Source organism: Mesoplodon densirostris, chromosome 14, assembly GCF_025265405.1.
Source record: "Mesoplodon densirostris isolate mMesDen1 chromosome 14, mMesDen1 primary haplotype, whole genome shotgun sequence".
NCBI classification, from domain to species: Eukaryota; Metazoa; Chordata; class Mammalia; order Artiodactyla; family Ziphiidae; genus Mesoplodon; species Mesoplodon densirostris.
In genome coordinates this window covers 46,376,652-46,399,841 of record NC_082674.1, presented here as the reverse complement: position 1 = coordinate 46,399,841, position 23,190 = coordinate 46,376,652, and the positions used below count along the sequence as shown (strand labels likewise).

At 38.2% G+C, this 23,190-nt stretch overlaps 2 protein-coding genes across 13 annotated transcripts in view; one reads left to right on the top strand and one right to left on the bottom strand.

Moving 5' to 3' along the window:
• Positions 1 to 19,095, top strand: part of MTIF2 (mitochondrial translational initiation factor 2) — a 43,267-nt gene extending 24,172 nt beyond the window's left edge. For all 12 annotated transcript variants that reach the window (XM_060116641.1, XM_060116644.1, XM_060116640.1 and 9 more), the window contains 11 exons: positions 1,295 to 1,466; positions 1,931 to 2,091; positions 2,997 to 3,173; positions 5,591 to 5,730; positions 11,356 to 11,480; positions 12,781 to 12,985; positions 13,329 to 13,581; positions 14,231 to 14,371; positions 16,250 to 16,414; positions 18,159 to 18,299; positions 18,876 to 19,095. In XM_060116641.1, the coding sequence (XP_059972624.1) occupies positions 1,295 to 1,466; positions 1,931 to 2,091; positions 2,997 to 3,173; positions 5,591 to 5,730; positions 11,356 to 11,480; positions 12,781 to 12,985; positions 13,329 to 13,581; positions 14,231 to 14,371; positions 16,250 to 16,414; positions 18,159 to 18,299; positions 18,876 to 19,048 (1,853 nt within the window). In that variant the 3' untranslated portion in view covers positions 19,049 to 19,095. The remainder of the gene's footprint in view (positions 1 to 1,294; positions 1,467 to 1,930; positions 2,092 to 2,996; positions 3,174 to 5,590; positions 5,731 to 11,355; positions 11,481 to 12,780; positions 12,986 to 13,328; positions 13,582 to 14,230; positions 14,372 to 16,249; positions 16,415 to 18,158; positions 18,300 to 18,875) is intronic.
• Positions 19,096 to 20,262: 1,167 nt separating this feature from the next.
• RPS27A (ribosomal protein S27a) lies at positions 20,263 to 22,986 on the bottom strand. The gene is made up of 6 exons (XM_060116652.1): positions 22,896 to 22,986; positions 22,734 to 22,798; positions 22,199 to 22,253; positions 21,706 to 21,791; positions 20,841 to 20,972; positions 20,263 to 20,460 (listed from the first exon to the last, which is right to left on the bottom strand). The coding sequence occupies exons 2-6, from the start codon at positions 22,779 to 22,781 to the stop codon at positions 20,311 to 20,313; spliced, it is 471 nt and encodes a 156-aa protein (XP_059972635.1). The 5' UTR covers positions 22,782 to 22,798; positions 22,896 to 22,986; the 3' UTR covers positions 20,263 to 20,310.
• Positions 22,987 to 23,190: the final 204 nt, after the last annotated feature.

The following is a 23,190-nucleotide window of genomic DNA, read 5'->3' as shown; positions in this document are numbered from 1 at the left end:
CTGACCTGATCACACATTACTAGCTGAGGTTCAAACAAGGCAACACTCTGCCTTCTCTCCTCTCATACTGTAAACAAGTGTCATTTTTGTGGTTTATTTAGTGCCATGTTTTTCTCATTTTTGTGCTTTTTTTTGGTGATTTCGCTGTTTAAAATGGCCCCTCAGCATGGTGCTGAAGAGCTGTTTAGTGTTACTAACTACAAGAAGGCTGTAATGTGCCTTACAGAGAAAATACATGTGTTAGATAAGCTTTATTGAGGCATTAGTTGTAGTATAGTGCTGTTGACCATGAGTATAACATTAATGAATCAACACATATATTGAATAAGGTGTCTTTAAACAGAAACACATAAAACAAGATATAGCTGATGAAAATGTTGTGACCAGAGGCTGAAGGAACGTAACCCTGTATTTCCCCACAGAGCACTGATTCAGTATTGCTAATTCACTGTTCCCAGTGAGTTTATAGAACATAATTACCTTGAATAATGAGAATCGACATGCAATTTAATGTTTTATTAATCACTCAGGTAGTTCATAAGGTACATGGTAAATATTCAAATATTTATGAATATGCAGAAATATCAATTAATATAAATGTATCATATTTTATTTATTTTTTTTCCTTTTTTTTGATGTGGACCATTTTTAAAGTCTTTATTGGGTTTGTTACAATATTGCTTCTGTTTTATGTTTTGGTTTTTTGGCCTCGAGGCATGTGGGATTTTAACTCCCCGACCAGGAATCGAACCCACACTCCCTGCATTGGTAGGCAAAGTATTAACCACTGGACCGCCAGGGAAGTCCCTGTATCATATTTTATTTATTTATTTATTTATTTTGGGCTGTGTTGGGTCTTCGTTTCTGTGCGAGGGCTTTCTCTAGTTGTGGCAAGCAGGGGCCACTCTTCATTGCGGTGCGCGGGCCTCTCACTATTGGGGCATCTCTTGTTGCGGAGCACAGGCTCCAGACACGCAGGCTCAGTAGTTGTGGCTCACGGGCCCAGTTGCTCCATGGCATGTGGGATCTTCCCAGACCAGGGCTCGAACCCATGTCCCCTGCACTAGCAGGCAGATTCTCAACCACTGCGCCACCAGGGAAACCCCCTGTATCATATTTTAAAGATTATTCTCTTTTCAACTTTTTTTGTGATTCGTTAACATTAGAGAAACGGATAGCTTATATAGTTATTCCTCTCATTGAGTGTATTGTTTATATAGATGTTTATCAATAGAGGTCACTTTCTGGAGCATTTAATTCATGATCCTAAAAGGTTTTATCTTGTTTCACCCAGATTGTGTATATGAATCTTTATTGAACACTGCTATTGACGTAGATACACTAGAAGCACACTCACATTTAGATGAAGTCTGGATCAAAGAAGTGATAAAGAAGTCAGGGATGAAGTTAAAATGGAGCAAATTAAAACAGGACAAAGTCAGAGAAAATAAAGATGCTGTAAAAAGGTAAAACTTAACTGTATAAATTGGGGGAAGGAGACCACATTGTTTTATTCACACTTTTTAATGGAAACATTTGCCTTAAAATTTCTTTTGCAATTAAAATGGTGTGTGAGTATAGGTTAAACTTTTCTTTGAAGTGCTTAAAGTATCAAAAAGTATATTCAGGTTATTATAAAACTCTAAGAGTTATTTTTCTTAGTTTGCTGAGTGTGTATATTGATTCTGAATTTTAAAATTTTATTCAGTTTTGCTCACTGTTACGAAGATGCCTACAGTAAGTGGACAGTCATTATTATTTTATCATAAGTCATTGTATGTATAGAAGAGGAAAATAGTTATGTCTAATCAAAACTAAATGTTGGGTTTTATTGTTAACGGTAGTTCACAGAGATAACTGCAGATCAGTTCACTGGCTATGAAGTGTTTCTGATATTTAAGAAATGAAACTCCTTTGCTGTTAATTGTAGGCCCCAGGCAGATCCAGCTTTATTAATACCAAGGTCCCCAGTTGTTACTATAATGGGCCATGTTGATCATGGAAAAACGACGTTACTTGACAAACTGCGAAAAACTCAAGTGGCAGCAATGGAAGCTGGAGGCATCACTCAGCACATTGGTGCCTTTCTTGGTATGAACACAGATCACCTTACAATGTGCTTGGGAACCCCATATATTATTTTCTTAAAATAGTGTCCAGTATGAAATATATGAATTTAAAGTAAAAGAAAGGCTAAAGCCTAAAGCCATTGGTTTGATGAAATGTAGAGCTGGTGGTTAATAAAGGTTATTTTGTACAGTGTATAAGAAGAAAATTATACCTTTTGTATTCTAGCTCATTCTTAGTTTGGTTTAATGAACCTAAGACTCTTCAATGCTAGGTTGTCATAATGTTACCACTCATAATTCAGTAACATCTGTCATTTGCTGAACACCTAGCATGTGCCCAGCACTATTCTGAGCACCTTATATGCTTTATCTTTTTTTATCTTAGCAATATCATGAGGTAGGTATTAATATTCCTACATACATATAAGGAGGCTGAGGCTTGTTTAGGTTGAGTTACTTGCTCAAAGTACACAGCTTGTAAAGTGGCAAAGCCAGCATTTAAACCCAAGGCTGTTGTACTCAAATCCTGAGCTTCTAACTGTGTACTAAATTGCCTCTTTTGCTCAAGACAGTTGTGCAGCTGGTGTTTGCTAATGCAGGAGTGGCTGCCTAGACAACTATCAGTCTGGTTTTTTCTCCAGAATATATTCCCGTTGGTACATTTATGAAAGTAGTTATATTCTAGAAATAGGTCGAGTTTTAGTTTGAAATTATTACATGAAAAGAAAACCTTAAAGATCTCACTGGTATGTTATCACTTTTCATTGTGGAATGATGATCCAAATGCATTGTTCTGATTAAGATTAATGGAAAGAATAAAATTATTTTGAAGAATTATTGATTGTGTTGATACGGTCATGTATATTCCTTTGTATTAAGGAAGCATATATTTGAGTGCTTAGAGTTCTTGGATTTCTGTTTCCACAGTTTCTCTGCCTTCTGGGGAAAAGATAACCTTTCTTGATACTCCAGGACATGCTGCTTTCTCAGCAATGAGAGCCAGAGGTGCTCAGGTCACTGACATTATCATATTGGTTGTAGCTGCAGATGATGGAGTGATGAAACAAACTGTAGAATCCATTCAGCATGCCAAAGATGCTCAAGGTACTGTGGCTGACTTACATGTATCAGGAAGGAAGTTGCTTTCTTTTTTTTAAAGGATCTACTACAGAGTCACTGTTTTTACATGTTGCTTATTTAATCTTCCTGGCAATCCCAGGATTATTATACCTGTTCTACAGGTAAGGTGCAAAGAAAGTTGAATTGTTTTCCCAAAGACATTAACTACTAAGAAGAGTATAGCAGGATTCAACTTGGGACTTGTGACCACAAGTATATTCCTTCCTCTACTGTTTACTGACTTGGCATGGTGTGACAATTTAACAGTCTCAAATGACTTTTTAGAAAACATTTTAGGGCTTCCCTGGTGGTGCAGTGGTTGAGAGTCCGCCTGCCGATGCAGGGGACACGGGTTCGTGCCCCGGTCCAGGAGGGTCCCACATGCCGCGGAGCGGCTGGGCCCGTGAGCCATGGTCACTGAGCCTACGCGTCTGGAGCCTGTGCTCCACAACGGGAGAGGCCACAACAGTGAGAGGCCCACATACCGCAAAATAAATAAATAAATAAATAAATAAAATTTTAACGTTTAACAGCTATAAAAGTAAGCCTAGAATAATGAACCCCTATGTACCCATCACCTCAATTCATTAGGAGTTACAAAGTTGTGATATTCTAATTGTTATTCCTTATTCATTTATTATCTGGAATTCTTCTCTAAAAGAAACTTTTATCTCATCTGCTTTAAATAAGTTCTCATTTGGTCAAAGGTATAAAATCGAAACTTTTGGAAAATATTTGGCTGTCTTCTCCCTTGTTTCTCCATTTAAAAATTATAATAATAGGGAATTCCCTGGCAGTCCAGTGGTTAGGACTGCACACTTTCACTGCCGAGGGCACAAGTTCAATCCCTGGTTGGGGAACTAAGATCTTGCAAGCCATATGGCGTGACCAAGAAAAAAGAAATTGTAATAATAAACACCACACACATACTTTGTACATTCATTCTCATTGTGATATGACCCTACACCCACTGAGAAAATACTGTTGTCTTGAGAAAATGCACCTGATGGAATGCGTCATATTCCCCTAGGTTTGTTGGCAAGAAAAAAAAGAAAGGGTTGACAATCATTGATCTAGTCCAGTTTTTTTTTTTTTCATCTCACAACATGAAAACTAAGACCCAGAGGGTGGCAGGAACTTCCCCAGTTACAGTTAATTTGCAACATGCCTGCATTTGGAATCCGGTCTTCTAGCTTGTGTTCCTCTCTTTATTTTTTAATTCCTCAAAACTACCTTTGTGGAATGGGCTATGTTCTTAATGATCCTAGGGAATTTAATAAAAATAAGAGTAGTAAATCTGTGAGGGACCCCGTAACAAAGCAGTTGGTTGAGATATGATAAATTCCTTACATCATGCTTTCTGTATCTGTTCTCTTGGTGCCTGTTAAGTTCCAGTTGATCAATATAGAATGTACTTTTTCATAATAATAGGCTATGGATTGCATAGCTCTTTCGTGTCTGTTTTCAATTTCTATTCCTTTGATACCTGAGAAGATTGCAGAGTTGGTGAAACTCAATCAGAATTATCTCCTAGAATTTTGTGTGAGTTCTCTAATGAAAGGGTATGTTTAGTAATGACAAGTAGATTATAAGATTATTTGGTTCATTCATTAAGTAAACATTTATTGAGAATCTACTTTGTGTCAGTCACTCAGCTAAGTGTGTATGAAGAAAGAGTTGCTGTAAATCCTAAAAGAAAGTTTACAATAATGGTACTTAGTTTCACCCCAGGGTGAGATGTTGGGTTTTAACAGGGAATTAAACTCCTGGAAAGAAGAGGCAAATGATCTAGTGGTATTAGAATTAGAATCTTCTCTTGATTTTTTTTTTTTTTTTTTTTTTTTTTTTGCGGTACGCGGGCCTCTCACTGTTGTGGCCTCTCCCGTTGCGGAGCACAGGCTCCAGACGCGCAGGCTCAGCGGCCATGGCTCACGGGCCCAGCCGCTCCGCGGCATGTGGGATCCTCCCGGACCGGGGCACGAACCCGTGTCCCCTGCATTGGCAGGCGGACTCTCAACCATTGCGCCACCAGGGAAGCCCCTTGATTTTTTTTTTTTTCTGGAGATTATCTCTAGTGTAGTTGCTGATCTTGCTTTCAGATTTAAGGATAGTCCTTTCTCTACCCTAAATACTGTTGTGTGTTTTGTTTTTGTTTTTTAATCAGCATAATTGCGTATTCTTAATTCAGAATCTTATAATTGCAGTTTTGACATCTCTCATCTGGAATCCTTCATGTGTATAAAGTAGAGTAGGTGGGTGTAAAGTGGGTCTTTTCAGGTCTTTTGTTAGATAAATACATCCACTGGGTCAGGAGAAAGCCAGAAAACGTTGGCATCTTTCATTGTGAATACCTGGAGTTGAAGTGTCATCATTTGCACTCTTCTTAACTCTGTCTCTTTCAGTTCCTATTGTCCTTGCCATAAACAAATGTGACAAAGCTGAGGCTGATCCTGAGAAAGTGAAAAAAGAACTGCTAGCTTATGATGTGGTATGTGAGGATTATGGAGGCGATGTTCAAGCAGTGCGTGTTTCTGCACTCACGGTAAGTGCAGGCACCTCAGAGACAGTGTGTTCAGATGGGAGTGCTACACATCAGGCACATAGTGCCTTATACCTAGAGAACATTTTGACATCCATAATTTCTGTTGTTGTTTAAAAATTCTCTGAGAACTAGGCAAAGCTGGTATCATTATCCTAGTTTGGCAGATTAGAAATTAGGCTCAGAAAGATTAGTCATCAATCCAGAGGAGTCAGGTTTACCTATGCTTTTCTTACTATGAGGTACTTAGAATGAGGAGAATAAGTGGTGAATGATGTGGGGATAGGATAATAGTAGGATAAAGACTGTTTTAAGCAGAAACGAAATTCAGTTGGTAATAAAAAGTGCTTGTTTTTAAAGTGAAAATCTATAGAATAGGTCTTAGGACATTTAAGAGAAATTTAAACAAATAAAACTTTTTACTAATACAGTGTTGAAATATTTTGGTTCAGTTTGTTATTGATTGACTCAGTGTTTCCATGAACTAAATTGCTCTAAGTTTTATAATGTTATTTATGATGAATTCCATTTTCTTTTAAATTACCAATTATTCTCTTCTGGATAAAATACACCAAGGAAGCTCAGTACTTGCTTTGTGATAGCATTTTCCAATTCTCTTGTCCTATACAGGTTGCTGCTAAGTAAAAATTTGCTTTTTTGTCCATTCTTACCATATTCCATGGTTTACTTGTAATATGGACTTTTTTTCTTCTGATCATTTGGTGAAGAAATTGTACTTTATTTGGCCATCTTCCTCCAATTGTCTCATTTCATCTTTACTTTTCCTAAATTTGTTACCTCCAAGATGATTAGAAGTTATACCTCTGTTAATAGTAAAACTATGCCTCTTTTTCTCTGAAACTCATAAAATGCCACCTTACTTTGTCATCTTTCTACTATACCTTGATTGTTACTACAATGTGAAAACCAGATGGCAAGATTAGAACATTTGAAGACATGACCACCTTTTGTGCCCAGATATTAGATGAGTAGATAGATAGGTGTAAAGCTGCTTAGGCAAATTTGGAGGCATGACAGAGATGAATCCTGGGAATGGAGGTAAGAGAGTGGCAGGGAAGTAAGATGAGGCCTTCTTTTCCGAGGAAGAATAGAGGACTCTTCATGCAAAGAAACAACCCCAGCTCTGCTTTTCAGAGCCTTAGAAAGCATAGTAGACATAGATCATTAAAGGTGAAAGAATCATCTAATCTAGCTCCTTCATTTTACAGTTGAGGAAAGGTGATCCAGGAGGTGAACTGATTTTCCAAGGTTGTACAGCTGGGTAGTTGCAGAGTATAGGTTATAGCTTGGGTCTAGTCAGTGCTTTTTCTCCTTATTTATTTAATAAGAGTAAATAGTGTTTGATTTACTTATTTTACAGGATTCTTGAGTGGGTCAGATGAAATCAGTGAAAGCTTGTTCAGTTGGATAGAACTTCAATTGTAATGTAGCATTGTAAAGAAAGAGGAAGAAAACACAATTGTAGAGACAGATGGAGGACAGAGGGAGAAAGAAGCATGTGTTTATAAAAGGGTATTAACACACTCTAGTAGCTATTCTTAAAAATATATAGATAGATAATATATATAATATATATATTATATATATAATATCTATATGTATAGCCACTGTTCATTGCAAGATCTGTCTCTGGGTCAGATTTTCTTGCTTATCTCTTCTTCCCTCCCTCCCTTCCTCCCTCCCTTCCTTCTTTCCTTCCGTCAAACAGGTAATTCATGTTTTTGGGTTTTTTTTTAACATCTTTATTAGAGTATAATTGCTTTACGATGGTGTGTTAGTTTCTGCTTTATAACAAAGTGAATCAAGTATACATATACATATATCCCTATATCTCCTCCCTCTTGTGTCTCCCCGCCCACCCTCCCTATCCCACCCTCCCTATCCCACCCCTCTAGGTGGTCACAGAGCACTGAGCTGATCTCCCTGTGCTATGCAGCTGCTTCCCACTAGCTATCAGTTTTACATTTGGTAGTGTATATAAGTCCATGCCACTCCCACTTTGTCCCAGATTACCCTTCCCCTCCCTGTGTCCTCAAGTCCATTCTCTACGTCTGCATCTTTATTCCTGTCCTGCCCCTAGGTTCCTCATAACCATTTTTTCTTTTTTTTTAAATTCCATATATATGTGTTAGCATACGGTATTTGTTTTTCTCTTTCTGACTTACTTCACTCTGTATGACAGACTCTAGGTCCATCCACCTCACTACAAATAACTCAATTTCGTTTCTTTTTATGGCTGAGTAATATTCCATTGTGTAACTGTGCCACATCTTCTTCATCTATTCATCTGTCGATGGACACTTAGGTTGCTTCCATGTCCTGGCTATTGTAAATAGAGCTGCAGTGAACACTGTGGGACATGACTCTTAATTATGGTTTTCTCAGGGTATATGCCCAGCAGTGGGATTGCTGAGTCATATGGTAGTTCTACTTTTAGTTTTTTAAGGAACCTCCATACTGTTCTCCATAGTGGCTGTATCAATTTACATTCCCACCAACAGTGCAAGAGGGTTCCCTTTTCTTCACACCTTCTCCAGCATTTATTGTTTGTAGATTTTTTGATGATGGCCATTCTGACCCGTGTGAGGTGATACCTCATTGTAGTTTTGATTTGTGTTTCTCTAATGATTAGTGATGTTGAGCATTCTTTCATGTGTTTGTTGACAATTTGTATATCTTCTTTGGAGAATTGTCTATTTAAGTCTTCTGCCCACTTTTGGATTTTTTTTTTTTTTTTGATATTGAGCTGCATGAGCTTCTTGTATATTTTGGAGATTAATCCATTGTCAGTTGCTTAGTTTTCAAATATTTTCTCCCATTCTGAGGGTTGTCTTTTCATCTTGTTTACGGTTTCCTTAGCTGTGCAAAAACTTTTTTAAGTTTCATTAGGTCCCATTTGTTTATTTTTGTTTTTATTTCCATTTCTCTAAGAGGTGGGTCAAAAATGATCTTGCTGTAATTTAAGTCATAGAGTGTTCTGCCTATGTTTTCCTCTAAGAGTTTTATAGTGTCTGGCCTTATATTTAGGTCTTTAATCCATTTAGAGTTTATTTTTGTGTATGGTGTTAGGGAGTGTTCTAATTTCATTCTTTCACATGTAGCTGTCCAGTTTTCCCAGTACTACTTACTGAAGAGGCTATCTTTTCTCCATTGTACATTCTTGCCTCCTTTATCAAAAATAAGGTGACGATTTGTACGTGGGTTTATCTCTGGGCTTTCTATCCTGTTCCATTGATCTGTATTTATGTTTTTGTGCCAGTACCATACTGTCTTGATTACTGTAGCTTTGTAGTATAGTCTGAAGTCCGGGAACCTGATTCCTCCAGCTCCGTTTTTCTTTCTCAAGATTGCTTTGGCTATTCGGGGTCTTTTGTGTTTCCATACAAATTGTGAAATTTTTTGTTTGAGTTCTGTGAAACATGCCATTGGTAGTTTGACAGGGATTGCACTGAATCTGTAGATTGCTTTGGGTAGTACAGTCATTTTCACAAGGTTGATTCTTCCAATCCAAGAACATGGTATATCTGTCCATCTGTTTGTATCATCTTTAATTTCTTTCATCAGTGTCTTATAGTTTTCTGCATACAGGTCTTTTATCTCCTTAGGTAGGCTTATTCCTAGCTCTTTTATTCTTTTGGTTGCAGTGGTTAATGGGAGGGTTTCCTTAATTTTTCTTTCAGATTTTTCATCATTAGTGTATAGGAGCGCAAGAAATTTCTGTGCATTAATTTTGTATCCTGCTACTTTACCAAATTCATTGATTACCTCTAGTAGTTTTCTGGTAGAGTCTTTAGGATTCTCTATGTGTAGTATCATGTCATCTGCAAACAGTGACAGCTTTACTTCTTTTCCGATTTGTATTCCTTTTATTTCTTTTTCTTCTCTGATTGCTGTGGCTAAAACTTCCAAAACTATGTTGAATAATATCAGTGAGACTGAGCAACCTTGTCTTGTTCCTGATCTTAGTGGAAATGCTTTCAGCTTTTTACCATTGAGAAAGGTGTTGGCTGTGGGTTTGTCACATATGGCCTGTATTATGTTGAGGTAAGTTCCCTCTATGCCTACTCTCTGGAGGGTTTTTATCATAAATGGGTGTTGAATTTTGTCAAAAGCTTTTTCTGCATCTATTGAGTTGATCACATGGTTTTTCTCCTTCAGTTTGTTAATATGGTGTATCACATTGATTGATTTGCATATATTGAAGAATCCTTGCATTCCTGGGATAAACCCCACTTGATCATGGTGTATGATCCTTTTAATGTGTTGTTGGATTCTGTTTGCTAGTATTTTGTTGAGGATTTTTGCATCTATGTTCATCAGTGATATTGGCCTGTAGTTTTCTTTCTTTGTAACATCTTTGTCTTCTTTTGGTATCAGGGTGATGGTGGCCTCGTAGAACGAGTTTGGGAGTGTTCCTCCCTCTGTTATATTTTGGAAGAGTTTGAGAAGGATAGGTGTTAGCTCTTCTCTAAATGTTTGATAGAATTCGCCTATGAAGCCATCTGATCCTGAGCTTTTGTTTGTTGGAAGATTTTTAATCACAGTCTCAATTTCAGTGCTTGTGATTGGTCTGTTTATATTTTCTATTTCTTCTGATTCAGTCTTGGAAAGTTGTGCTTTTCTAAGAATTTGTCCATTTCTTCCAGGTTGTCCATTTTATTGGCATATAGTTGCTTATAGTAATCTCTCATGATCCTTTGTATTTCTGCAGTGTCAGTTGTTAGTTCAGCTTTTTCATTTCTAATTCTATTGATTTGCATCTTCTCCCGTTTTGTTTTTTTTCGGTACGCGGGCCTCTCACTGTTGTGGCCTCTCCTGTTGCGGAGCACAGGCTCCGGACGCGCAGGCTCAGCGGCCATGGCTCACGGGCCCAGCCACTCCGCGGCATGTGGGATCTTCCAGGACCAGGGCACGAACCCGTGTCCCCTTCATCGGCAGGTGGACTCTCAACCACTGCGCCACCAGGGAAGCCCTCTCCCTTTTTTTCTTGATGAGTCTGGCTAATGGTTTATCAATTTTGTTTATCTTCTCAAAGAACCAGCTTTTAGTTTTATTGATCTTTGCTATTGTTTCCTTCATTTCTTTTTCATTTATTTCTGATCTTTATGATTTCTTTCCTTCTGCTAACTTTGGGGTTTTTTTGTTCTTCTTTTTCTGGTTGCTTTAGATGTAAGGTTAGGTTGTTTATTTGAGATGTTTCTTGTGTCTTGAGGTAGGATTGTATTGCTATAAACTTCCCTCTTAGAACTGCTTTTGCTACATCCCATAGGTTTTGCGTTGTCGTGTTGTCATTATCATTTGTTTCTAGGTATTTATGATTTCCTCTTTGATTTCTCCAGTGATCTCTTGGTTATTAAGTAGTGTATTGTTTAGCCTCCATGTGTCTGTATGTTTTACAGATTTTCTCCTGTAATTGATATCTAGTCTCGTAGCATTGTGTAATTCATGTAATTGATATCTAGTCTCGTAGCATTGTGTAATTCATGTTTTTAATGCTTAAAGAGAAAAGTCTTAACTGTCGAGGATTATTTGACTTTCTGATCCTGGTATTTACATTTACAGATATTATTTATTAATATATATTAACAGTTTTTTTTGTTATTAAAGGGCGATAACATGATGGCTTTGGCAGAGGCAACAGTTGCTCTTGCAGAAATGTTAGAATTGAAAGCAGACCCTACTGGTCCAGTTGAAGGAACAGTAATAGAATCTTTCACAGACAAAGGAAGAGGGTAGGTCTGTTAAAATGCTTGCTTTCTAATAATTTTATTTCATTGTTTTTATGACTTGATTATAAAACAGTATCTTATGTTTATTGCACATTATTGTTAGTCCCTGAACAATATTTTCAAAGCATTTGTTTCTAAAAATATGGATTTCCCTGGCAGTCCAGTGGTTAAGACTCTGCGCTTCCACTGCAGGGGGCACGGGTTCGATCCCTGGTTGGGGAAGTTATGCATGCCGCTGCGGTGCAGCCAAAGAAAAAAAAAAATTTTTTAATAAAAATAAAAAGTATTTTATTGCACTGGCACACGGAATGCAAACAATGCAGTTATCAGTAGATCATAGCAAATATGTGTATACATTTAGTAGTCATATTTAGGTGACTTAGTAGTTCAATTTGCTTGATTTTTTTTTTTCCCCACTGACTTAACTGAATTGCTGAAGCCTTATAGACTAACATAACTTGGAATAAAATAGCAATTGTTGCATTTTAGGGTTTCTAAATTCTTTATGTCCTTACCCATTAATATATAGTAAGATTGTTGGAATAGTGTTCTCTTCTTTAATTTCCCTCCCTATTAGCAAAAGAGGTCTTTTCACTGCTTAACAAATTAGTTATAGAAAGGAGATTAGGATTCTGTCAGAACACTTAGCTGTCTGCACACTTCACTACCATAACCTTACAAGAAATGTTTTTTGTTTTCTTTTTTTTTTAAATTGTGGTAAAAAGTACATAATATTAAATTTACCATCTTAACCATTTTGAAACGTACAGTTCAGTAGTATTAAGTATATTCATATTGTTGTGCAATAGATCTCTAGAACTTTTTCATCTTGCGAAACAAACTCTATACCCATGAAGCACTAATTTCCCCGCCCTCCTCCCCCCAGCCTTTGGCAACTGTCTTTCAGTAGTTGTTTCCATGATTTTGACTACTTTAGATACTTCATATGAGTGGAATCATATAATATTGTCCTTTTTGACTGGCTTATTTCATTTAGCATATGTTCATCCAGGAGGTTCATCCGTATTCTAGCATGTGACAGGATTTTCTTTTTTTAAGGTTTTATATACTCCATTATATATATATATTGCATGTTCTTTATCCATTCTTCCATTGATGGACATTTAGGTTGTAATTATGAAGAAATGTCATTATAGTATGAAAAACTGTTTGAGAAGTGGTGGAATTAACCCTGTGTGTTCAAATTATATATTTTTTAATCTCATAAAGATATCTTTACTGAGAAAGTGCCATTACATCCTGATTATGGCATTAAGAGTATATACTTTTATTTTCATATTAGTCCTGTTACTACAGCTATAATTCAAAGAGGAACTTTGAGAAAAGGCTCCATTCTGGTTGCTGGAAAGAGTTGGGCAAAAGTACGCTTAATGTTTGATGAAAATGACAAAGCAATCAATGAGGCCTATCCCAGCATGCCAGTGGGAATTATAGGCTGGAGAGACCTCCCTTCTGCAGGAGATGAAATTCTTGAAGTAGAATCTGAGGTATATCAAGCTTAATTCCTATACAGTAAATATGATATAATGATTTAAAATATCAATCTATACTGTTATACCAAATAAGTAATAAATAATTCAGTACTATAACAGGCTGTGAGGGGGGGCCAGTGATGTCATTTTAGAGTTTGGCTGTAAAATTTGGCTTTTAAAATTTGAGATAAGATTTTTAAATAATTTCAAATTTACACAAAGCCTCCATATTAAAGTTTTATAAGTTTAAAATTAGTGGTTTCATATATGAGCTAGCCTAATTTCATAGTGGAGGAAAAAACCAGCAGTTACTGGTTTCTATTTAGTTAAATAATTCCCTTTTTTTTCCCCCATAAAGCCAAGGGCACGTGAAGTTGTTCACTGGAGGAAGTATGAGGAAGAACAGGAGAAAAATAAAGAGGATCTGGAATTAATAGAAGAAAAGCGAAAGGAACACCAAGAAGCACATCGGAAAGCCCGTGAGAAGTATGGCACTTTGCACTGGAAGGAGAGGTCATTTATAAAGTACAAAATAAAAAAACAGCAGCAACCCTTAAAGCCAAAAGAAAAAGCAGGAAGAGATTCAAATGTACTTCCTATAATTATTAAAGGTGACTTTTAAAAGATTTTACTTTACAACTCATTTTAGGAATATATGTATTTCGTCATTCTCACAATTAATTTGGGCCATTAAATTTAAGTTAAAATGATTTCAGTGTTTTGGGGGGAATTTTTTAAAATTGAGATATACTTGATATGTAACATTATATTATTTTCATAATGATTTAGTATTTGCATATATGGTGAAATGATCACCATAATAAGTCTAGTTAACACCTGTCACCATCCTTAGTTATAAAATTTTTTTTTCTTGAGCACTTTTAATATCTACTCTCCTAGCAACTTTCAAATATGCAATACAGTGTTATTAACTATAGTCACCATGCTGCATATTATATTCCCATGACATATTTATAACTGGAAGTTTGTACCTTTTGACCCTCTTCACCCTTTTTGCCCACCCCCTCACTGGGGGAGATTTCCTTAGTAAACATTTATCTAGTGGACTTTGTTGTAAATGTACATTTGGTTCTTTATACTTTATTCAGTTAAGTAGATATTTATAATGCTAAACCTAAAGAAAAGTGGATTTTGTGGTAAATGCTATTCCTATTATTGCTTTAAATAGATTATTGTCATTTTTGCGTCTGTTAATTTCTAACTCCTAACACCAATAATTTTAAACTTTGCTGCATTTAGGTGATGTTGACGGTTCCGTTGAGGCCATTTTGAACATTATGGATTCCTATGATGCTTCACATGAGTGTGAACTAGAGTTAGTACATTTTGGTGTGGGTGATATTAGTGAAAATGATGTTAACCTTGCTGAAACATTTCATGGTGAGGATTCCGTTTCCTGTTTGTTTAACTGTGTTCCCTAGAGCATACTCTGAACCATTGCTTCTGTCTTTTGTTGCTGGGCTAGTCACACCTGACATTTTACCCCCATCGGTATCCCCCTTCCTGTTGCAGTTCAGTTTCAGCTAGTGATTGAGGGCAAACGGGATGTGCAGTATTGCAGCCACAGCTCCACCGTGGCTGTCATTGTTGTACTAAAACTTGGGGGAACTATTTCAAGCCCCAGTAGTATTTCTTTTTTTTTTTTTTTTTTTTTTTTTTGCGGTATGCGGGCCTCTCACTGTTGCGGCCTCCCCCGTTGCGGAGCACAGGCTCCGGACGCGCAGGCTCCGGACGCGCAGGCTCCGGACGCGCAGGCTCAGCAGCCATGGCTCACGGGCCCAGCCGCTCCGCGGCATATGGGATCCTCCCAGACCGGGGCACGAACCCGTATCCCCTGCATCGGCAGGCGGACTCTCAACCACTGCGCCACCAGGGAGGCCCTCCAGTAGTATTTCTTGAGGGTACCATTACTGCCTCCTCAGCCCTTCCAGTTCCCCACCAAACCCAGGCTTGGTTCTCTCTCTCTCTCTTTCATTTACACTTTTTGAATGCTCCTGAATCTGCAATCAGCCTACTCAGTACTTTCCTTCATCTTTTACTTTTGGTTGCCTATTTTTGTTTGCTTATAATTTTACAAATTATATTTTTCTTAAATCAAAAGCTCTTTTTAGCTTTATATGCCTTGAAGACAAGGGGACTGTTTATGAGTCAAACTTACGATACACAGAAAGGGGACTCATGACTGCATGACTGTCACTTTAACTAGGTTTAACATCTAGGCAAAGCACCAGTGTTATTGAGTGATTAATGAATCATTTAGGAAGGGGGTACTTCATGACCTAACTTGATTAGAATTAGATATTACCTCTACTACTGAAAAGATGTTTTCAACAATGTTGGTTATTTCAAAGTATTTTATGGGCACTGACTTTTCTATTAATGTAGATAGTATGATGCATTGAATGATTTCTTAATGATAATAAGACTTTCAAGGTGGTTCTGTTTTTCTCCTGATTAAGGCATTTGCATAAATTTTTTTTCACACCCCCAAGGTATTGGCAGTTAAATACATTATTTGTTCTTTGGTAAAATGGTCAGCTCCATGGAACTTCTTTCATTTCTTAAACAACTCTTGAACTTTACCAATTAAGTAACTACAGTTGACACTTGAACAACACGGGTTTGAACTGCGGGTCCACTTATACGTGGATTTTTTCAATAGTAAATATTACAGTACTACAAGATCCGAGGTTGGTTAACTCCTCGGATGTGGAGGAACCGCATTTATATGGAGGGCCAACCATAAATTATGCTCGGATTTTCAACTACACGGAGGATTGGTGCCCCTAACACCTGTGTTGCTCAAGGGTCATCTGTATTTTTTGAATATCTTTTGGCCAGCTGAATACCTAAGAGCAAACAACAAAAGTTGTAGACTATAAGATTATAATTAATAATGGAATTGTTATTAAAATAATGTAATATTTCAGTTCTAATCGTTTTTTTCTTATTTGGTATGAAAGCTTCGTTTAGCATATTGCCTTGCACATTATGGTCATTTAAAATAATGTTTCTTAAATGATTGGATTTAAAAATCATAAAGAAATCTTCCTTGTTTAATAAGCCACAATAGAATTTATAAAATCCTTTCATTAATTTAAAAATTAACTAGTTTTTGTGAGAAAAAATGATAGAATTTACCTCTCCTACTCGCTTTTAATTTACATAGAAGCAAAAAATTTAGATTTGAGTTTTTGCTTGAAAGACAAACTGTTTAATGCAATATTTGTGCTACTTTATTGTATTTATGCTTGCCAGGTGTTATATACGGCTTCAATGTGAATGCAGGCAATGTTATCCAGCAGTCAGCTGCAAAAAAAGGAGTAAAAATTAAACTTCACAAAATCATTTACCGTCTTATTGAAGATTTGCAGGAGGAACTGAGCAGTAGATTGCCCTGCATTGTGGAAGAGCACACAATAGGTGAGTGTTCAGTGAATGTTTAAACATTCATATCTAACCTGCTGTAAATAACACTTGAAAGCAAAGTTTAAGGGAAATGTATTTTGCTGTTTAAATATGTTCACTGTTCCAACACATATCCTGTGTTCTAGAAAAAATTGACTACTATAGATAAAGGTTCAGTGTAACTTCGTATGAATTATAAACACCTGCCCTCTGCAAGGTGTGCTTTTGGCTGTGAGGATACAAAGGCAAATAAGACAGTAAGAACTTGCCCTCTAGTTAGACATAAACCACTAATTGTAATACAGAGTAGACTGGGATGGGAGGCATAAACATTATTAACAGTGTTGTGGAAGGAGCCATTGATTTTGTCCAGCAGCTGGCAAAGAAATCCACCATGAGAAGAAAATTTACTTTAAATATTAAACACTTAAAAATATTTTTTTCTAACATATCCCTTGGCCAGTTTAACGGCTAAATTTATTTCAGATGGACTGAATCAGTTTATCTGTTCTTTTTCCTCCCCACATCCAGATATTTTTGGTTAACTTTTCATTTTGATGATAGTTTTATATTTCCAGAAAAATTACTGGAAAAGTATAAGCAACTCCCTCCCAGTTCACCAGTTGTTTACATTTTGCCCCATTTGCTTTAGTCCTCCCCCTTCACACACACACACACACACACACACACACACACACACACACACTTTTTTTTTCTGGGCCATTTGATAGTAAATTTGAGATATTGTGTTCATTTGCCCCTAAATATTTGCATTTCCTAAACACAAGGATGTTCTCGTATAAAACTGCAGAACAAGTATCAAACTCAGGAAATTGAACATTAATACTCTTATCTAAGTCACAGTCCATATTCCAATTTTGTTCATCGTCCCTATATAATGTACTTTATAAATATATATTTTTCCTTCAGGATCACAGATTAGGTTCTTCAGTCTTTTTTGGCCTTGACATTTTTGAAGTGTATATAGGCCAGTGATTTTGTTGAATGTACTTTAATTTGGATTTGTCTGTTTCCTCATGATGAGACTCAGTATTTGCATTTTTGGTCCACAGTACAGATTTATTTTAGGCTTTTCTGACCTACTTAACATGATCACACAGAGATTTGTATGTTCTTGTGCTAAGAGCAATTTGGAAAACTGAGTCATATGAGGGTTTCCAGGGGTAAGTGAGCACCAAATAACACTAACCCTAGAAAACTGGTACATTATAGTGTGTGATGCTGTGTCATTATTGGAATTTGTTTTAAATTTGTCAGTAAAAAAAATTAAGCTGACTCACAGAATTAGTACTCTTAACAAGTGTATATAAATTACCCGTGGTGAGATTAAAAATAAATCAGGCAACAACAGATGGTCCATTCAAGAAAATATATTGAGGGACAACTGAAAATTAGGTTTTCATGGAGCAGACAGGAATTATACTAATCTTATCAACTGATAGCACCTTCTATTGCATTTTATTCATCCAAAAAAGTGAGCTTTTTTTTTTTCATTCTTTTGGTAAGCACATGTAGTTTCGTTGATTTTCTTTTCCAAGAATACCCAAGGGTTTTCATGTTTTTATTTCTAATATTGGCCAGGAAAATAAAGTTGGTTGAGTCAGAGAAAATTAGGACTTCCTTGCACGAGTTTGTAGTTTTTCTCACACCTTTAACTGTTACTCTGCCGAATGTCAGAAATTATGTATCTCTCAGAATTTTTGTTTTCTTTATACTTAATGTTCTCTTCTTCCTAAAGGTGAGGCTTCTATACTAGCTACCTTCTCTGTAACAGAAGGGAAGAAAAAAGTTCCTGTGGCCGGCTGCAGAGTCCAAAAGGGACAGTTAGAAAAGCAAAAAAAATTTAAATTAATACGTAATGGACATGTTATTTGGAAGGGTAAGCAACATAAAACTGTTTCTGTAATGTCATATCCAGTCACCAAAACCTGATGATCCTGGGTAACTGAAATCTTTCACTCCCATAATCCTAGTTCAGGCCACTTCTTGCTAACTCATATCTGGCCTCCAGTCCTAATGCCTCTCCCAGGATTGTTAGTCCCCAAATCTTTCTAAGGTTCTAAAAATTGGCCCCAAACTACCTTTCCAGCCATGTCTCTCCTACACTTGGATCCACATCATTATATTTTCATCCTTTCTTAACAACCTTGTGCCTGCATCATCTTCATCCTGGTGTAACTCATTCTTCAAGTCCCGAGTATAACCCCCATCCCCTGTAGTGTTTACCTTTGAAAAGGGAGACAGTACTTTTCACTACAAATCACATCTTGTTTATAGCAAACTTCATTTTTCTTTGGTTTCCCTGGTATTTCATCCCATCTTTTAACATGACAGGACTGTAAAATCTGTAAGAATTTCAGTGTAATTTTCCTTTTAACACCAGACTACAACTGCACTTGTTGGGTACTTATTTGTTGAGTTATATGAACCTTAAGTTTTTTTTTTTTTTTTTAAGGCTCATTAATCTCACTGAAACACCATAAAGATGATATTTCAGTCATCAAAACTGGAATGGATTGTGGTCTTAGTTTGGATGAAGAAAAGATAGAATTTAAAGTGGGAGATGATATTGTCTGTTATGAAGAAAAAGAAGTTCTAGCCAAGACTTCTTGGGATCCAGGATTTTAAAATTATGTTGAAGATGTAAATGATTAAATGTTTTGCTTTATTACAGAGCAACTAGTTTTGTCTTACTAAAGGTAATAATTCACCACTCACTACTGGTCAGAAAGTTCTACCGAGCACTAACAGGTGTAACTGTCAAAACGCTACAGCATTAGGAAACCTTATTTAAGGACGCGTCCAACTAGAAATCCTGGAGTAGGGAAAGAATATGGCTAAAGGGAATTGTTAATTATTGGTATATCAGTGAATCTAATAATCAGTTTAATAAACTTCAAGTGCTTATTTTAGTTCATTGATATCAAGCAGGCCTCCCTGAACTGTGCTCCTTAGATAAAAATATGGTACCAGTCAAATACTGTGAAACTATTATTTTTCAGTGTCAGCAGTACCAATAAGCAAACCTCAGAACTTAAATTCCAAAGAGTTCACACTCAACATTAAAGGACTTTGGGTGAAATTTTTTTTAATAGATCTTTATTGGAGTATAACTGCTTCACAATACTGTGTTACCTTCTATTGTACAACAAAGTGAATAAGCCATATGCAGATGAATTTTTTAACTGGTAAGAGAGCTCTGCCGCCTTTAAACTTCCTTTGTAGGAAACAAGTGTCAATACATTGTAGCTTCTTTTTAGGCAAGGTTATAATACCAATTCACACAAACCAATGTTTCTCAATCTGGGGGTGGGGGAGGTTCCTCCCCACCCCCCGGGGTCATTTGGCAATGTCTGGATACTTTTGGTTGTGGGGAGGGGTAGTGTGCTACTGGCAGCAAGTGGGTACAGACCAAGGATGCTGTTCACCACCCTATGATACACAGGAAAGTCCCTACAACCAAGAATTATCCGTCAAAAATGTCAATACTGGGGGCTTCCCTGGTGGCGCAGCGGTTGAGAGTCCGCCTACCGATGCAGGGGACACGAGTTCGTGTCCCGGTCCGGGAAGATCCCACATGCCGCGGAGTGGCTAGGCCCGTGAGCCATGGCCGCTGAGCCTGCGTGTCCAGAGCCTGTGCTCCACAACGGGAGAGGCCCGCGTACCGCAAAAAAAAAAAAAAAAAAAAGTCAATACTGCTGAGGTACAAAGAAACTGGCCTGTATCTAGACAGCTGGTATCAAATACAACATAATTCTGCCAAGTACAGGTTACCTAAGAAAACAGTGCATTAATTTAATGCTTAAAACCCACTTTTAAAATCACTGGAATAAAACTCAACATTTAAACGTTAGTTCATTAGTTCATGTCTTTTATTAACCAATATACAATCACTTGTCTTCTGGTTTGTTGAAACAATAGGTCAGACAACATTTGCCACAATAATGTCTGTCAAAGTGGCTGGCCATAAAAACTCCAGCACCACATTCATCTGAAGGGCACTCCCGACGAAGGCGACTGATTTTGCCATTCTCATCCACCTAAAAAGCATAAACTTGCTGTTAAGATAACCTTACAACGTATTGTGAAGTCTAACTTAAATGACTCAAAATATTTAACCTTTTAATCACACAACAGTGATATTTCTTAGTACTTGCCAACAGAAGCACCCCAAATTCTCACCAATAATTACTACAACAAAAAAGTTCAGAGTCTTTAAAGCCCAGCCTTGCAAGAGGTGGACAGAGTTAAGATCTGAACCCAGATCTGACTTCAAAATCAGAAACTTAGTTTGGAATAAAGTAGCTAGAGGTAAACCCCATTATATAGAGCTTATTCAAATACCAAACAGGAAAAACCCCCAAACTTTTAAAGAGTTTCAAACCAGAGATAAATTATTATTTTTAATAATTTGGCTCACCTTATAGTATTTCAGGACAGCCAGCTTAACCTTCTTTCTCTTATGCTTGTTCTTCTTGGGAGTGGTGTAAGACTTCTTCTTCCTTTTCTTAGCACCACCACGAAGTCTCAACACAAGATGAAGAGTGGACTCCTGTTATTGAACAGAGAACAAAACAGCCTTTAAAAATGGTTACATTGATGCTAGTGCTCCGTGGAGAATGGACAACCAGCATTACGCACATTCTAACTGGATATGACAGGAAGTACACCCACAGATGGGGGAGTCTTAGAAAAAAAAGAGGTATCTGATTCCTATATAAACTCTTAGCTCAGAGAGATTAAGGAACACGTTAAATTACACCATGGGATGCAATACACAAAATCCAAAATGTAGAAGACTGTAGCAGCACTTCTCAAATGGTGGTGTAGAAATCACCTGGGAATCTACTGCTAATCTAATGCTATTCTCCCCACTTTTTGAGTATTAGTCAAAATTTCCAAATTAAGATACAAATATTCATACTTAAAGGACTTCCCTGGTGGCGCAGTGGTTAAGAATCCACCTTCCAATGCAGGGGGACAAGGGTTCAAGCCCTGGTCCAGGACGATCCCACAAGCCGCGGAGCAACTAAGCTCGTGGCCAAAACTACTGAGCCTGCGAGCCACAACTTCTGAGCCCATGCACCACAACTACTGAAGCCTGTATGCCTAGAGCCTGTGCTCCGCAACAAGAGAAGCCACCGCAATGAGAAGCCTGCACACCACAACGAAGAGTAGCCCCCGCTTGCCGCAACTAGAAAGCCCACATGCCGCAACAAAGACCCAACACAAGCAAAAATAAAAAAATAAACTATACTTAAAGGGCTGCTTTCCTCCAAACAGACCTTTTGAATGTTGTAGTCAGACAAAGTACGTCCATCTTCCAGTTGCTTGCCAGCAAAGATCAGTCTTTGCTGGTCAGGAGGAATTCCTAATGGGGAACAAGTTGAACAAACAAATTAAGCGACTACAAAACAAGCATATCTGCTCAAGATTTACAATCCTGAATCAAATAAATGGTACTAACATCCATCAGTGAGTTCTTACTACACGGAAAGTATAATTGTAAATGTTTAAACGGTTTATCTCATTTAATCCTAATACATGTTAACCACTTTACATATGAGTATACATGTGTAAATTAACTAGCACGTCCAAAATCACACACGTGAAAGGTACTACAGCTTGGCTCCACGCTGATAAACGTCTGTCTACTGTGTTATTCCAAAAGCATTTTTGTCAATCTGACCTCTTCCCACCCCACAAAGAGCAGGTACGTCTAGCGCCTGACAGAGCCTCTGCAGGTTAGTTTTTCTGAGTCAGAAAATATTAACTTGCCTTCCTTGTCCTGGATCTTGGCCTTTACGTTTTCTATTGTATCCGAGGGTTCGACCTAGAAGTTTTGAAGTGCAAACGTATAGGTAACACAATCAGGAACTAGAGTAATCACTCCATTCAGTTGGAAGATTATCAGGGAGCCGAGCCGGTGGGGGCTGAAGCCTACCTAGTAGAGCCGCTGGCTCACGCAGCTAGAGACAGGCTCCCCGGCGCGCATGCTCCCTCCCCCAGCCCCGGGCGGCGGCGGCCGGGCCACAAGTGCTCGCGCCCACCTGCGGGGGACGCCACCCTCCCACCTCGCGATCCCGGCTGCGGCTACCTGGCGGGAACTACCAGAGGCGACAAACTCGGACTTCAGGCATCGGAAACCTGCCCTAATCCCCAGCTCAGCAAAACAACCCTCCCTTTACGGCCAAGTTTTAGAACCCAGGCTCGGAAACGAATTCTAAGGCGGAAAACAGCGCGCGTGCCGAAACCCGCCTCAGACCCCCCCCACTCCTTCAGGCCGCGGCTTCTCCCACCGCCTGGCCCGTACCTCGAGAGTGATGGTCTTCCCCGTCAGGGTCTTCACGAAAATCTGCATCTTGGCGGCGGTGCCACCTGAGGGTGAGGAAAAGGAGGAAACGGGTGAGGTTGGGGATAAAGGAGGCGCGATGGGCGGCCGCGGGCCGAAGGACGGGCGAGAGAATATACTCACCGTAGATGGCGGATCCGAAAAGAAGGGCAGCACGCCGGCCCACGGGCTTTCCCGGGGCCCCCGCGGAGGCCCCGCCTCCTAGGCGGCCACGCCAAATGCCTGAGCGCTGTCGCAGCGGCTGTCCAGTCACGTGCCAGACCAGATAGTGACCTCATTTCTCCTCCCGGTAGCCTGGCTTATTTCTCACTTTAGCTTTCAGAACGCTCTTGAAATAGCGGGTTTAAGCAACTTAAAAATGTCTTTAAAAGAATTTTCCACCGTAGTTGACGTGGCTAAGAGGGTCTTTAAAAGGGGG

Excerpts from the sequence above, each read along its gene's own strand:
- RPS27A (XM_060116652.1), bottom strand. The coding sequence starts at position 22,781 with ATGCAGATTTTCGTGAAGACCCTGACGGGGAAGACCATCACTCTCGAG. Across the intron at positions 22,254-22,733 it reads GGAAGACCATCACTCTCGAG|GTCGAACCCTCGGATACAAT; the intron begins GTACGGGCCAGG and ends CAAAACTTCTAG. Across the intron at positions 21,792-22,198 it reads CAAGATCCAGGACAAGGAAG|GAATTCCTCCTGACCAGCAA; the intron begins GCAAGTTAATAT and ends GTTCCCCATTAG.